We start from the raw sequence: 10,645 nt of genomic DNA, 5'->3' as shown, positions 1-10,645 counted from the left end.
AAATCACATCCTATCTCACAAATCGCGACATCAAGTCCATGCGCCTCGCCACCAAACAATTCTCAAGCGCAGTGGAACTACGTCTCCAGCGAGTGTTTTTGTCAGCTAACCCTTTGAATATCGCAGTGTTTCGTGCTGTCGCAGATCATGAGAAGTTTAGGCACCAGGTCACAGAGATCGTCTGGGATGATGCCCGACTTCCCAGGGGTCCTTTAATACGTCGTAGACTTCCTGGCTGGGAAAGCGAAATGATATCAGACGAGGAGATCAGTGATAACGAGACTGAGATTTCGCGTTTTCAGGGAAGCTATGAGCTAGACTGGCCTCGCGAATATAGTGATGATGAAGATGAGGATGAGGATGAGGATGACGAGGGAGACGGCGACCCTTCCGATCAGCTACGCAGAAGTACAAAATTCAGAAAGAAAGATTGTCCGGTATGGTACAAGGCTGGATGCGCTGCGAGTGTTGAAGATGCTTTCTGGCGACAGGCTGGTGACGATTGGGTCGATGTTGAAGATCCGGATTGCAAGACCATGAGACAGCTGGGCTCGATAGGGCCTCCACTGAGTGAGTGCTGGGAGTTTCACCGCACTTTGATCCGGCAGCAAGACGATGTTTTAGTTGGGAAATCCGACGAAAAAGCATTCATTCATGGATTGAAACGATTCCCTGCACTCACAAAAGTGAATGTCACGCCTGCAGCTCATGGCTTTCTTTTCAACCCACTTTATCAAACTCCCATGATTCGATCATTCCCCGAAAGATTCAATTATCCCATGCCCCGCGGGTGGCCACTTCCTAGTCACGAGCAACCAGAGGAGGTGTATTCACTTCCTTGGAAACGGCTTAACGAAGTGCACAAAGAAAAGTTCCGCGGATTCCGGGTCGTGGTACGCGCGCTCGCTGAACAAAAGAATAATATCGTCGAGTTCAGTGTAGATTCCCGCCTACTTCGCACGGGAATTAACTGCACAATTATTGATGACACTTGTGAGGAATATAATCACTTGGCCACGCTACTTAAGAAACCAGGCTTCCGTCGCCTCGATCTCTCATTTACTCTCGCTGGAACATGGCAATCATTCCCCCATGAAAAGCTCCATAATATCTTACGCGAAGCAGGCGACCTGGAAGAGCTCAGCCTCGCCACCACAGGAATTGACGCCGAAAACGAACACAAGAATCTGCACAACGTGGCGCCTGTGCCCTTGAATGACATATTCCCCATTGAGAACTGGCCCAAACTCCAACACTTTGAGCTATCACGATTGATAGTCAGCGAATCTGACATGATATCGTTCCTTGCAGAGCTACCTGCGACTATGCGAACTGTGAGATTAAGTTTCTTAACATTCGTGGATAACGGAAATTGGCATTCTTTCCTTGCAAAGACGCGCGAGGAAATCCGGGAAAGCCGTCTCTGGTCAGATCGACGGCGCACTGTGACTATTGGCTGCAATCAAGATATCACTCTTCCAGGGCGTGCGAGATGGATTGGAGAGGAGGTTGATGAATTCTTGTACGGGGACGGACAAAACCCGTTTCATGATCCTCCAATTAACATGCCCAAAGAAGGATATGGAACTAAGAAAGATCAATTGGACCCCAGCAGGTAGACTTGTCTGTTTTTGAATCGAGAGCAGATCGTCGTACCCTTTTTTCTTTTATTGGACTGTTTCACTCATGGTGCGCGGCTTCGGGGCCGTTGTGAAGCCTCTGCAAAATTCAAGACAGCCTCCAACGTCTTGGCTCGAAGAAAAAGCGTCTTCTCAACATCCTCCCAGGATAGCTGATATGCTAGTGATGGGTTCCCAGTCTATTCCCGGACTCCTCGGTGCAGACATTGCGGTCCGGAATAGCTTATATGCAGTACTACAAGTCCATATTTTTCTTTTAAGTTTTGGCTTCCAATCTCGATTTTGCGTCTCAGCTAACCCATAGCCATTGGAGATCAGATTCATAAAAATACAATCAGTTTTTCGATGCTGGAAATTTCAGTCAGCAAACTTTAAAGACTGGAGAGTAGTTTGATATAGTTCCCACCGCTTCGATTTTCATCAATCAAATTAATTCCAAAATTATCAGATTCAACCTGCTTGCCGGGCAAGAAAACAACACTCGCGTAGAGAAAGAGTGTTGTGACGATGAACTCCATCAAGTATTGTAAGAACGCGCTGACGAGGACGTTCGTCAGCCCATTGGTGAAGGCACTGTCACTGGGAACGAGTATTGTTGAAAGCCCATAGGCGACATGTACTCCTAGGAACGGGATGCTTGCAATTGCAACGAGTAGTAATCTGTTTTCACTTGCAAGCTCATGCTTGTGGCGGAACAAGACTCCACATATTGTCACTTGGACGACAAAGACAACCACCACGATAATAGAAGCCGCTTTGTTGAGGTCCGCTCTTCCCATTCCCATTCCCACGGCGTAGAGTATGAAGGCGGCATATTGGGCGAGATGGAGGAACGTCCATGCTCTCTGATGAACAGGCTTGGATTGGAGTGTCGATTCACTAAAGAATAGTCAGCACAAGTCGTACCTAATTGAGGGCCACATTCAAGCATTCCGAACTCACAATTGATCGATAATTTCCAGCATTCCAAGCAGCAAGGCCATGGTTCCAAGAGAATTAATCACACCGGCCGCAGTGTGAAGGCTGGATTCGTGATTGATCTCGCTAGCAATCTGCAAGGCTGATCCTACAACACGCACAAGACAAAGCAGTGCCATGTAAAGCCAGCCGAGCTGTTTACCACACCCATGACAGCGACAGATCCACCCCGCAACAAAGAATGCAGGGCAAAAATAAATGATAATGACAATGGATAGAGCCTCGTGCGAGGTTACGCTCATTGTGACCTTAGGAGGCTGGTACCCGAACCTTCAACTACCTGAAGTACAAAAAGGTAGTTGAGAAAACTGAAACGAGAGAACGTAGGCTATCTTTGGCTGTCAGCCTCTATCCCTTTTATTGGGCTAAGCTAATCTATGTGTTCGGCATCAAATTCAACCAGTGCCGAAGGTGTTCCCAGTAGTATGGAAATCTCGGCCCCGAGCCCAGTTGTCGAAGACCCACTCACTATTTGTAGGCCAGACTTCCTCCACATTTACTGGCCGAACTGGGACCAAATAGTTACGGAGTAGCCAACTTTGTGTTGAGTCTCTAATTGGTGTAAAACCCTGTAATAGGATATTCATCTCAACCTTTGGATTTACCACTCTTTCCAATAGCCTGCTTATGTATAAAACCTAAAAATTCAAATTATTGCACCTTCGCTTGATCAATGATCTTTGTGGCCTCCGGATAGACTCGAGTTCGTTAGAATCACTAATTATTCCCCCTGCATCTGACCTAGCTGAGTCCATCAAATTTTCCCATGATACCGCCGACGCAAACAGGGCATTGAATCCAATTTCACTTTCTATTTGCAGGGGGAACGGCCATATGTCGGTACTATAAGGTGTGGCAATTTCGGTACCTGATTCATCATAGGCATCAACACCAGCGAGGGGCTCTTGGCTAAAGCTGTCGTTGATATAGTGATGACTCGAGGAAGCGGTCTGTAGAATATCTTATCAGTCACGGTTCTTGGCCACCAACGGAGTCGACTCATATAACACATACCTCGTCACTTTCTGTATTTCCACCGACCGAGACATCTCCTGTGTTAGAAGTGTCCTGCTGATTTTGCTCACTCCCGAATATCGAAGATGAGTCGTTTCGGGTATTGTTAGCCGATTGGCTTGTGAATGTCTCAACATGTCGTCTTGCAATATGCGCAAAGCGAGACAGATAATTGCCAGGTAATAATCCGCCAGAAGCGTGTTCGAGCATGCTGAAATGACCAGACAAAATGTCGAGTAAAGTCAATTTTTCCCGGATATCCGGGCGAGCAGGACAGTGAATGATGAAGTCAAAAAGTATGAAGAGCGCAGACAGTGGCATGATAGACAAGATGCTGATATATGAGTTAAACACAAAGATCTGAACAATGTCAAATTGGAAACAGGAATACTCACAAGACGGGTGTATAAGGTTCCACGTCAATGAACCGAGTGAGCTCAGCTACCGTTGTAGCAGCTTTGAGCATGGTCTGTAGACTATTATCTGCCGTTTGTCTGTCTCGACTGTGGTGAAGCCTCATTCGCTCCAGTGCAATGATCAGGTGGAAATAATAGAAATGAGTTCGGATGGCGATCTCTTTGGTACTCATATCAGCAAAAGAAAGTCTTTGTAATACCTCTCCGGGTCTGTAAACAAGAGGAATCGATTGCCTCCAACCCTCGAGAAGTTTCTGGATATGGTCAACTGCCAGAAGCAGGGACGCTATTGGTTGAGTGGACGCATTAACTGAAAATAGAGTATCATAGGTGATGGAAAATATTCGGCTGATGCGGATGGAGGCCATGAACCAGTTGTAGCCTTTGACAACAGATTCCGGAACCGAAGGAATTTGGCATCCGACATCAAGATCGATGATAGCCTGAGAAGTTATTTCCTGACCTGACTCAAGGTAGAGAAGTGACGTACCGAGCTACTTCTCGCTTGAAAGCTGTACTGCTTTTCCATATGATACACCACCCAAAATGCTCGGTAACAAGCAGCATCGTTGCAATCGATAAGGATCGACTTTTGATACCTGAGTGTAAGAACAGTGCGACAGGCCTCCGCTATTAGAAAATTCTCAATCTGTAGCGAGCTTGTGTTCAACGCAAAAATTGCCTTGGGGAGTTAGAATCCAAAGTATCATTATGGTGGTTGTGAGTAAAAAGGTGACGCACCATTGCAATGAGAGCCTGCACAACAGTCAGCGGATAAAACAACCAGACAAGCTAAAGACTGACTTGGAGATTGGGCAGAGATGCCTGGCTTGTGATAATACCAGATACATAACTGAAAGATGTTTGAAAGAACTTCCAGGCTTCTCCAACACCCGGCTGAAACGTACCGCGCCCATGATACTGGCATCCCAGAGCCATGACAGCGTAGAAAAGAGCGCAAAACGCGGAATCAGTTTTCAGGTTTTGAGACAACTGAGCATCGTTTATCCTTTCCTCAAAGTCCGATCGATCCAAAAACGGAAATACAGGATGGACGATTTCAAAGTAACCTGAAAGTGGATAAGTCTCAATCATTAATTCAGAGCATTGCTGAACCAACTGTTTGCGTAGCTTTGAAGTTCATCCGACGAGGGCTGCTCGAGGGCCAGTGGTCGCACACCGTGAGCGAAGGCATTATCATTGTTAGTGCTGGCCAGGAAGCGCGTTCTGATTTCGTTGTCGATTTGATGGACAAGTTCTCTTATTTCAGAACTCCCTAATCTTTTCACGAGGGATTCAAGCTTTTTCTCTGAGAAAAATGCAAGTCCGGAGCTCGGCACTAAGAAACATAATTAAAAGAGAAATTGCAGTCGGCTCAGGGGAACAAACCGCGTGCATCATCGGCCTGTTGTGGTCATTAATCAGGTTGCTCAAATTTCTGAGATCATAAACTTACCCTCAAGATGGAGAATTCATCATACAGATGTGCCCTCTCTGATGGATTTTCAATCAAACGGTCTATGAACAAGCTTGTCGGTGGCTCATAGTCAACAGATTTAACTGCCAAAGCTGAAGTCAGCAATTTCCTTTTAGATTGATGAACAAGCCACAAGTGCTATTGAAAAGAAGGCATACCGCTCCTCCTTGATGGCCTGTCCTTCACGGTGCCGAATGTACAGGTTTCATTTCGTTTCTAGAAGGAGATAAGTGAGTTGCTAGTTGGAGGTTTTTCAATTCACAACATGTACAATACAATGAGTGCATGCTACAGGCTCTCCTGGAGACGTAGTTGGAACTATGATCTAATAAGCATTCTATCGAAACTTCTTCTGCTACGAATTGAGGGTAGATGAGCATACCAAGACATCGGACTTTGCGATTTCGGCATTGAAAGCACGACTTGCCCATCCGAGACGTCGGCATTATCACTCGGATCAAACCCCAAATCTCCAAGAATAACTTGATTAATAAAAATAAAGGCCGAGTCTGATAATCAATAGCATGAGAGCATGCAAAAGACCGGGCCGAAGCTGTGAAGAATCCAAGTTCCGTTGGGCTTGACAAGGTGCTTCTCTCGGTGCCGAACTTTGAATGACTAATCGACTGTCCTCGGGCCCTCGGTGTCTTGTAACTATAGCAGGTCACGTAACATGGTATCATACCAGCGTCCCAGTTGATGATAGACTCCGAGCTCATTATGTATAGATCCCCGGGTATATACTGTATATAATGGTAACTATGTATTGGCCGTTTGAAAAAGTTGAAAGTTCACATTTCCCTTGTCGAAGGTACGTGAGAAGGTCAAGCATCTACTTCCGTACGCGTTTCTCAATTGATCATGTCGACCTTTGATGCGTGCACGCTACAGACGTGCTCTCTCGACCTTGCTTATATTCAATATCTGCCTTCAATCGCCGGAAATGCTTTCTACTTGACTCTTTTCTCTATCCTTTTGCTTGCGCAAGTGATACTTTTAGTACACTACCGTGCTTGGGCGTTCTCTGCTACCATGATATGCGGTCTCATTCTAGAGGTGCTGGGATACGTCGGACGAGTAAAATTGCATTGTAATCCGTTCAGATTTACAAATTTTCTACTGTAAGGCCCGCTATTTTCTTTTACTGTTCTCATGAAATTGAAAGTTATATCGCTAATATGTTGCAATCAACGCAGTTATCTTGTCTGCCTTACTATTGCACCAGCCTTCTTCGGAGCGGCGATTTATCTCTGTTTGGGTCGAATAATCATTATACAAGAAGGCGAAAACATATCACGCATCAAGCCTCGGACATACACGATCATATTTGTAACTTGCGATGTGATCTCTTTGATATTGCAAGCCGCAGGAGGTGCAATCACGTCTTCTGCTGAAGACAGTGTGGTTCGAAACGAAGGGATCAATATCATGATTGCAGGTCTCGCATTTCAAGTTGCTGCCATGGGTATTTTCATGGCCTTTGGCATTGATTTTACAATCAGGTCAAATATACGATCGGTTAGGCTCAAAGCCACCGGTTCACACTGGTTACCCGATCCAGAATTTCTCGACATCAGGGCAAGTCGAAAGTGGAGATTATTTTTGATTTGTGAGCAATGACTTAACCTTCGAAGAATCGGCAGCACATGTATGCTGACAAGAATTATCAACAGGTATCCCTACCGCCACCATCACTATTTTCATTCGATCTTTCTTCCGGGTCTTCGAGCTGAATGGTGGGTTTGAAAGTAGTCTGGCAAATAATGAGCCTGTTTTAATGGTGCTAGATGGAGCTATGGTGTCAATTGCTTGTCTATGGTTAACCATTTTACATCCTGGAGTTGCTATCGGAAGACGGTGGAACACCGTCAAGTCAAGATCTGGACAATCTGAGTTAAATTAGGTCCTGAACCTGGACTGGTTAGCTGTTATTCGACGTTCTCGAATTTCGATCGAATTCCTAGATGCCAACCTGGCCTACAGAAAAAATACGATCTATTTGGCTACTTCTGCTAACTATGTGTCTCTTTGAGAACCTTTGAAGCCTGACATGGATAAACCTTGGAAACGAATCCCAAAGCTACTTCACTGCTGATTCTGCTGGGCACTCAAACGGAAACCTCCAGGGCTGGGAAGGGAAGGGAAGGCCAAGAAATGGCAGAGGAAACCTTGAAATCAACCTTCCAAGGTTGGAAGTACGTCGTCTACGGGTAGGTTCACCCAATTTCCAAATGACAAGTTTAAATATCCAGGTGGAGATTCTAGACATATCTCTAACATTTAATCAAACATGCAAATGCCACAGCGCCATAATGTACAAAAAAAGTATATAAATACAATCATCCTCGTCGCTGTCCCGCCTTGTTGGCGTTCCAAGATTGGCTGGCCTTGTTCTTCTCATTTTCGAGGATCTTCAAGTGTTCCAGTCTACGAGCCTCGTTGCGCTTGGCACGCAAAGCCTCGTCCTCGTCCCTGCGCTCTTGCTCGTATTCACCAGCACGTCTCTTTTGCTCCTTAATCTCACGCTCCTCGAAGGATGAGGTTCCAAACTTTTCGCCGATTTCCTTGGACATGTTCTTGCCCAGGTCCTTGCCGTTTGCCAAGATACGATCAATGAAGCTAACCTGTTGGGGCTCGCCTTGGAGTTTCAAGAGCCTTTGCTCTTCGGCCTTCTTCTTCGCAGCCTTCTCCTTCTCAATTCGTTCCAGGGTCACGCGGAGAGCCTTGCTCTGGATGTTCTTGACAGATTCCGAGGGCCCGTTGGCAACCACCTTCTTGGGGATAGTCAAGCCCGCCCAAGTGCGGAATTTAGGCGAGTTGATAAGGTGGGTTTGTGTCAAACCGAACAAACCGGATGCCACGAAGTAAAGCTGGAGCGCACTGGGCATGAAAGCCATGAATGCGAAAGAGACGGCAGGAAGACCATACATGATCGACTTGCCGGTAGATGAATCCATAATAGGCATGGCACCGGTTTCACCTCCTCTCTGTTACCTCATGTTAGAACTCCGATAAGATAGCTAAGCACTAGATCACGAACTCACCTTCAGAGTTAGAACCAGCATACCCGCAGCGGCAGCCGGCAAGATGAACGTGGGATCAGAGACAGTGAGATCGTTGAGCCAGCCGACAGACTCAGCTGCGATGCCGGGAACCGGCAAAGAGGTCATGCCTCGCACGGTTCGGAAACATCCATAACCGAGGGGCATTTGTAGCATAGGAATGGCTGACACCCACGGTTTGATGCCGTGATCTTTGTGGAGTTGAGACAACTCAGCCCTTACCATCTGTGCCTCTTGCTGCTTTCCCTCACGCGTGAGTGCGACCATTCTGGCTCGGAGCGGGTCAATCTTGTCCTTGACATTGGTCATTCTGGCAGCACTCTCAGAAGCATTCATGACAGGCTTGAACAGAATCGCACGACTCAGAACACTGACAGCAACGATACTGGCCCACCAAGGCAAGTCAGAGTAGATGTGAACGTGCTCGATCAGGTACTGCATGAGCGCACTGGGGCCCCAACCGTAGTCTAGCCCAAGCTCCTTGAGGTATCCGATTCGCTCCGGGATCGTGGTAATATCATGAATGTCCGTTAAGTTGTTCAGGGAGTCGGTTGTAGAGGCATCGGGGGTGAAATCGGGGGCGTAGGGCCGGAGGAGGTGGAATTGAATCGGATTGCGGCCGGGCCAGCAGCGGCGGGTGCGATGCGCCATGATGCATTTCCAGAGAGTGCAGACTTCAATTGACCCCGTTGACTGGATCCGCGCAGGGCTTGTGAGCGGAAGGTGGAGATCTGGAGTCATGTCAATTTCGGTGTTTTTTACAAGCCCGGGGTAGGAGAACGAACCGACCGAGAAGACTGGGAGACGGCAGTCATACGCTGACGGGCAATCGCAGCGGCTGCGCTAGGGCCTTTAAGGCCTCGGGATCCCAGCATTATGGTTGAGGTGATAAAAAGTGACGGGGAGACAATGCGGAAGAGAGTCTCCTGCCTCTCGGCGCGGCTTTTTTTCTGCCGGGCGGACGGTAAACACCCCGGACGCCTACGGGGATCAGGTACCAAAACACGGGAAATATGTAGACTCGAATATTCTAATATGCTCATGATAAAACAACTGGCTTGATGCAAGTCCTAAATTCGCCAAACGCCCCCGATTCTGCGGGTCTATGTACAATCACTGAAGGTGTGCACAGCAGCCAGGTATCAATCCCAAATCACAGTTGCTTCGGTTTATGTCCCGCGAGATGCATTCTTTTCGAGGACCATGTGAAGCTTTAAAAGTTTATTCCAGGGAGGCGGTGTCCCTCAGTCCAGGCCGTCTGCGCTCTGAGGGTAGCTCCCGCATCTCGACGCCGGGGCCTACAGGGTGGGACCGGCGGTAGTTGGGGAAAATCTGGGAAGACGTCAGTTATCGTCACATACGATGCGGTTATCAAATTTGCACATACCTTGGTATTGGACCAGCCAAGTCGGAAAGCAGCTTCGTGCGCAAACAATTCGCCGAAGCCAAGCATCAAACCGTTGACGAAAGGGAGGAAAAGGTTGATGGCCGCGCCGCGCAAGAGTCCCCAGATGCTTGGGGGCTTGTAGAGAATAACTGGGGAGCTTGAATCTGAGTGCGTCGAGGATGACATTTCGTGGTTGGCAGAGTAGTTCTCCGAGTCAGAAGGGACTGTCATGGTAGAGTCGTAGAGCTCGGCGGGCGAGGCCGAAGTGGCGTCGGAAGCCATTTTGACGATTTGGAAAGACTGAATGAATGGAGAATAGTTTGTTTTGAGGCTTGGGGGGGGCTGTTGACCCTTCGTATCGAATCAAGGCTGGGAGAGGGTTCACTGACGACTGGTCAAATCGATGCGATCCGATGAACGGCGGTGGATTATGGATTACGTCAGCAGATCTGGTGGCCGGGTCACGGTCTTGGCATGCATTCTGTGTGGCAGCCGACAACAGTGGAGCTTCGAGTGTAAGTAAATGAGTACTGTTGATCACATTCAGAGGTTAAGTTGAAAGCTAACAAGGCACCTACATATTGTAGTGGAAGAGCATGGTCCTCCTTGCTATCGCTACCTCAGTACGGTGTACGGAGTACTTTGTTATTGATACCACCATGTAGGACTCC

General features: G+C 47.5%; 6 protein-coding genes across 6 annotated transcripts; 2 read left to right on the top strand and 4 right to left on the bottom strand.

Annotated features, from left to right (window-relative positions):
* Positions 1 to 38: 38 nt before the first annotated feature.
* On the top strand, positions 39 to 1,619 carry N7506_011727 (uncharacterized protein; the record flags this gene model as incomplete). Its single annotated transcript, XM_056961018.1, has 1 exon — positions 39 to 1,619. The coding sequence occupies one exon, from the start codon at positions 39 to 41 to the stop codon at positions 1,617 to 1,619; it is 1,581 nt and encodes a 526-aa protein (XP_056805552.1).
* A 392-nt stretch (positions 1,620 to 2,011) lies between these two features.
* Positions 2,012 to 2,623, bottom strand: N7506_011726 (uncharacterized protein; the record flags this gene model as incomplete). The annotated part of the gene is made up of 2 exons (XM_056961017.1): positions 2,012 to 2,519; positions 2,583 to 2,623. 2 exons carry the CDS (start codon positions 2,621 to 2,623, stop codon positions 2,012 to 2,014), a joined length of 549 nt encoding a protein of 182 aa, XP_056805551.1.
* Positions 2,624 to 3,269: 646 nt separating this feature from the next.
* On the bottom strand, positions 3,270 to 6,244 carry N7506_011725 (fungal specific transcription factor domain-containing protein; the record flags this gene model as incomplete). The annotated part of the gene is made up of 11 exons (XM_056961016.1): positions 3,270 to 3,316; positions 3,463 to 3,568; positions 3,633 to 3,966; positions 4,028 to 4,491; positions 4,539 to 4,730; positions 4,790 to 4,804; positions 4,853 to 5,118; positions 5,169 to 5,387; positions 5,438 to 5,453; positions 5,505 to 5,608; positions 6,211 to 6,244. The coding sequence occupies 11 exons, from the start codon at positions 6,242 to 6,244 to the stop codon at positions 3,270 to 3,272; spliced, it is 1,797 nt and encodes a 598-aa protein (XP_056805550.1).
* Positions 6,245 to 6,677: 433 nt separating this feature from the next.
* Positions 6,678 to 7,428, top strand: N7506_011724 (RTA1 domain-containing protein; the record flags this gene model as incomplete). Its single annotated transcript, XM_056961015.1, has 2 exons — positions 6,678 to 7,134; positions 7,199 to 7,428. 2 exons carry the CDS (start codon positions 6,678 to 6,680, stop codon positions 7,426 to 7,428), a joined length of 687 nt encoding a protein of 228 aa, XP_056805549.1.
* Positions 7,429 to 7,864: 436 nt separating this feature from the next.
* Positions 7,865 to 9,462, bottom strand: N7506_011723 (membrane insertase OXA1; the record flags this gene model as incomplete). Its single annotated transcript, XM_056961014.1, has 3 exons — positions 7,865 to 8,512; positions 8,570 to 9,318; positions 9,405 to 9,462. 3 exons carry the CDS (start codon positions 9,460 to 9,462, stop codon positions 7,865 to 7,867), a joined length of 1,455 nt encoding a protein of 484 aa, XP_056805548.1.
* Positions 9,463 to 9,808: 346 nt separating this feature from the next.
* On the bottom strand, positions 9,809 to 10,256 carry N7506_011722 (TOM13-domain-containing protein; the record flags this gene model as incomplete). Its single annotated transcript, XM_056961013.1, has 2 exons — positions 9,809 to 9,919; positions 9,975 to 10,256. The coding sequence occupies 2 exons, from the start codon at positions 10,254 to 10,256 to the stop codon at positions 9,809 to 9,811; spliced, it is 393 nt and encodes a 130-aa protein (XP_056805547.1).
* Positions 10,257 to 10,645: the final 389 nt, after the last annotated feature.

The sequence above is a fragment of the Penicillium brevicompactum genome (assembly GCF_028827555.1).
Source record: "Penicillium brevicompactum strain IBT 35665 chromosome Unknown utg000009l_segment0_segment0, whole genome shotgun sequence".
Taxonomy (NCBI): domain Eukaryota; kingdom Fungi; phylum Ascomycota; class Eurotiomycetes; order Eurotiales; family Aspergillaceae; genus Penicillium; species Penicillium brevicompactum.
This window is presented reverse-complemented; position numbering and strand designations above follow the sequence as displayed.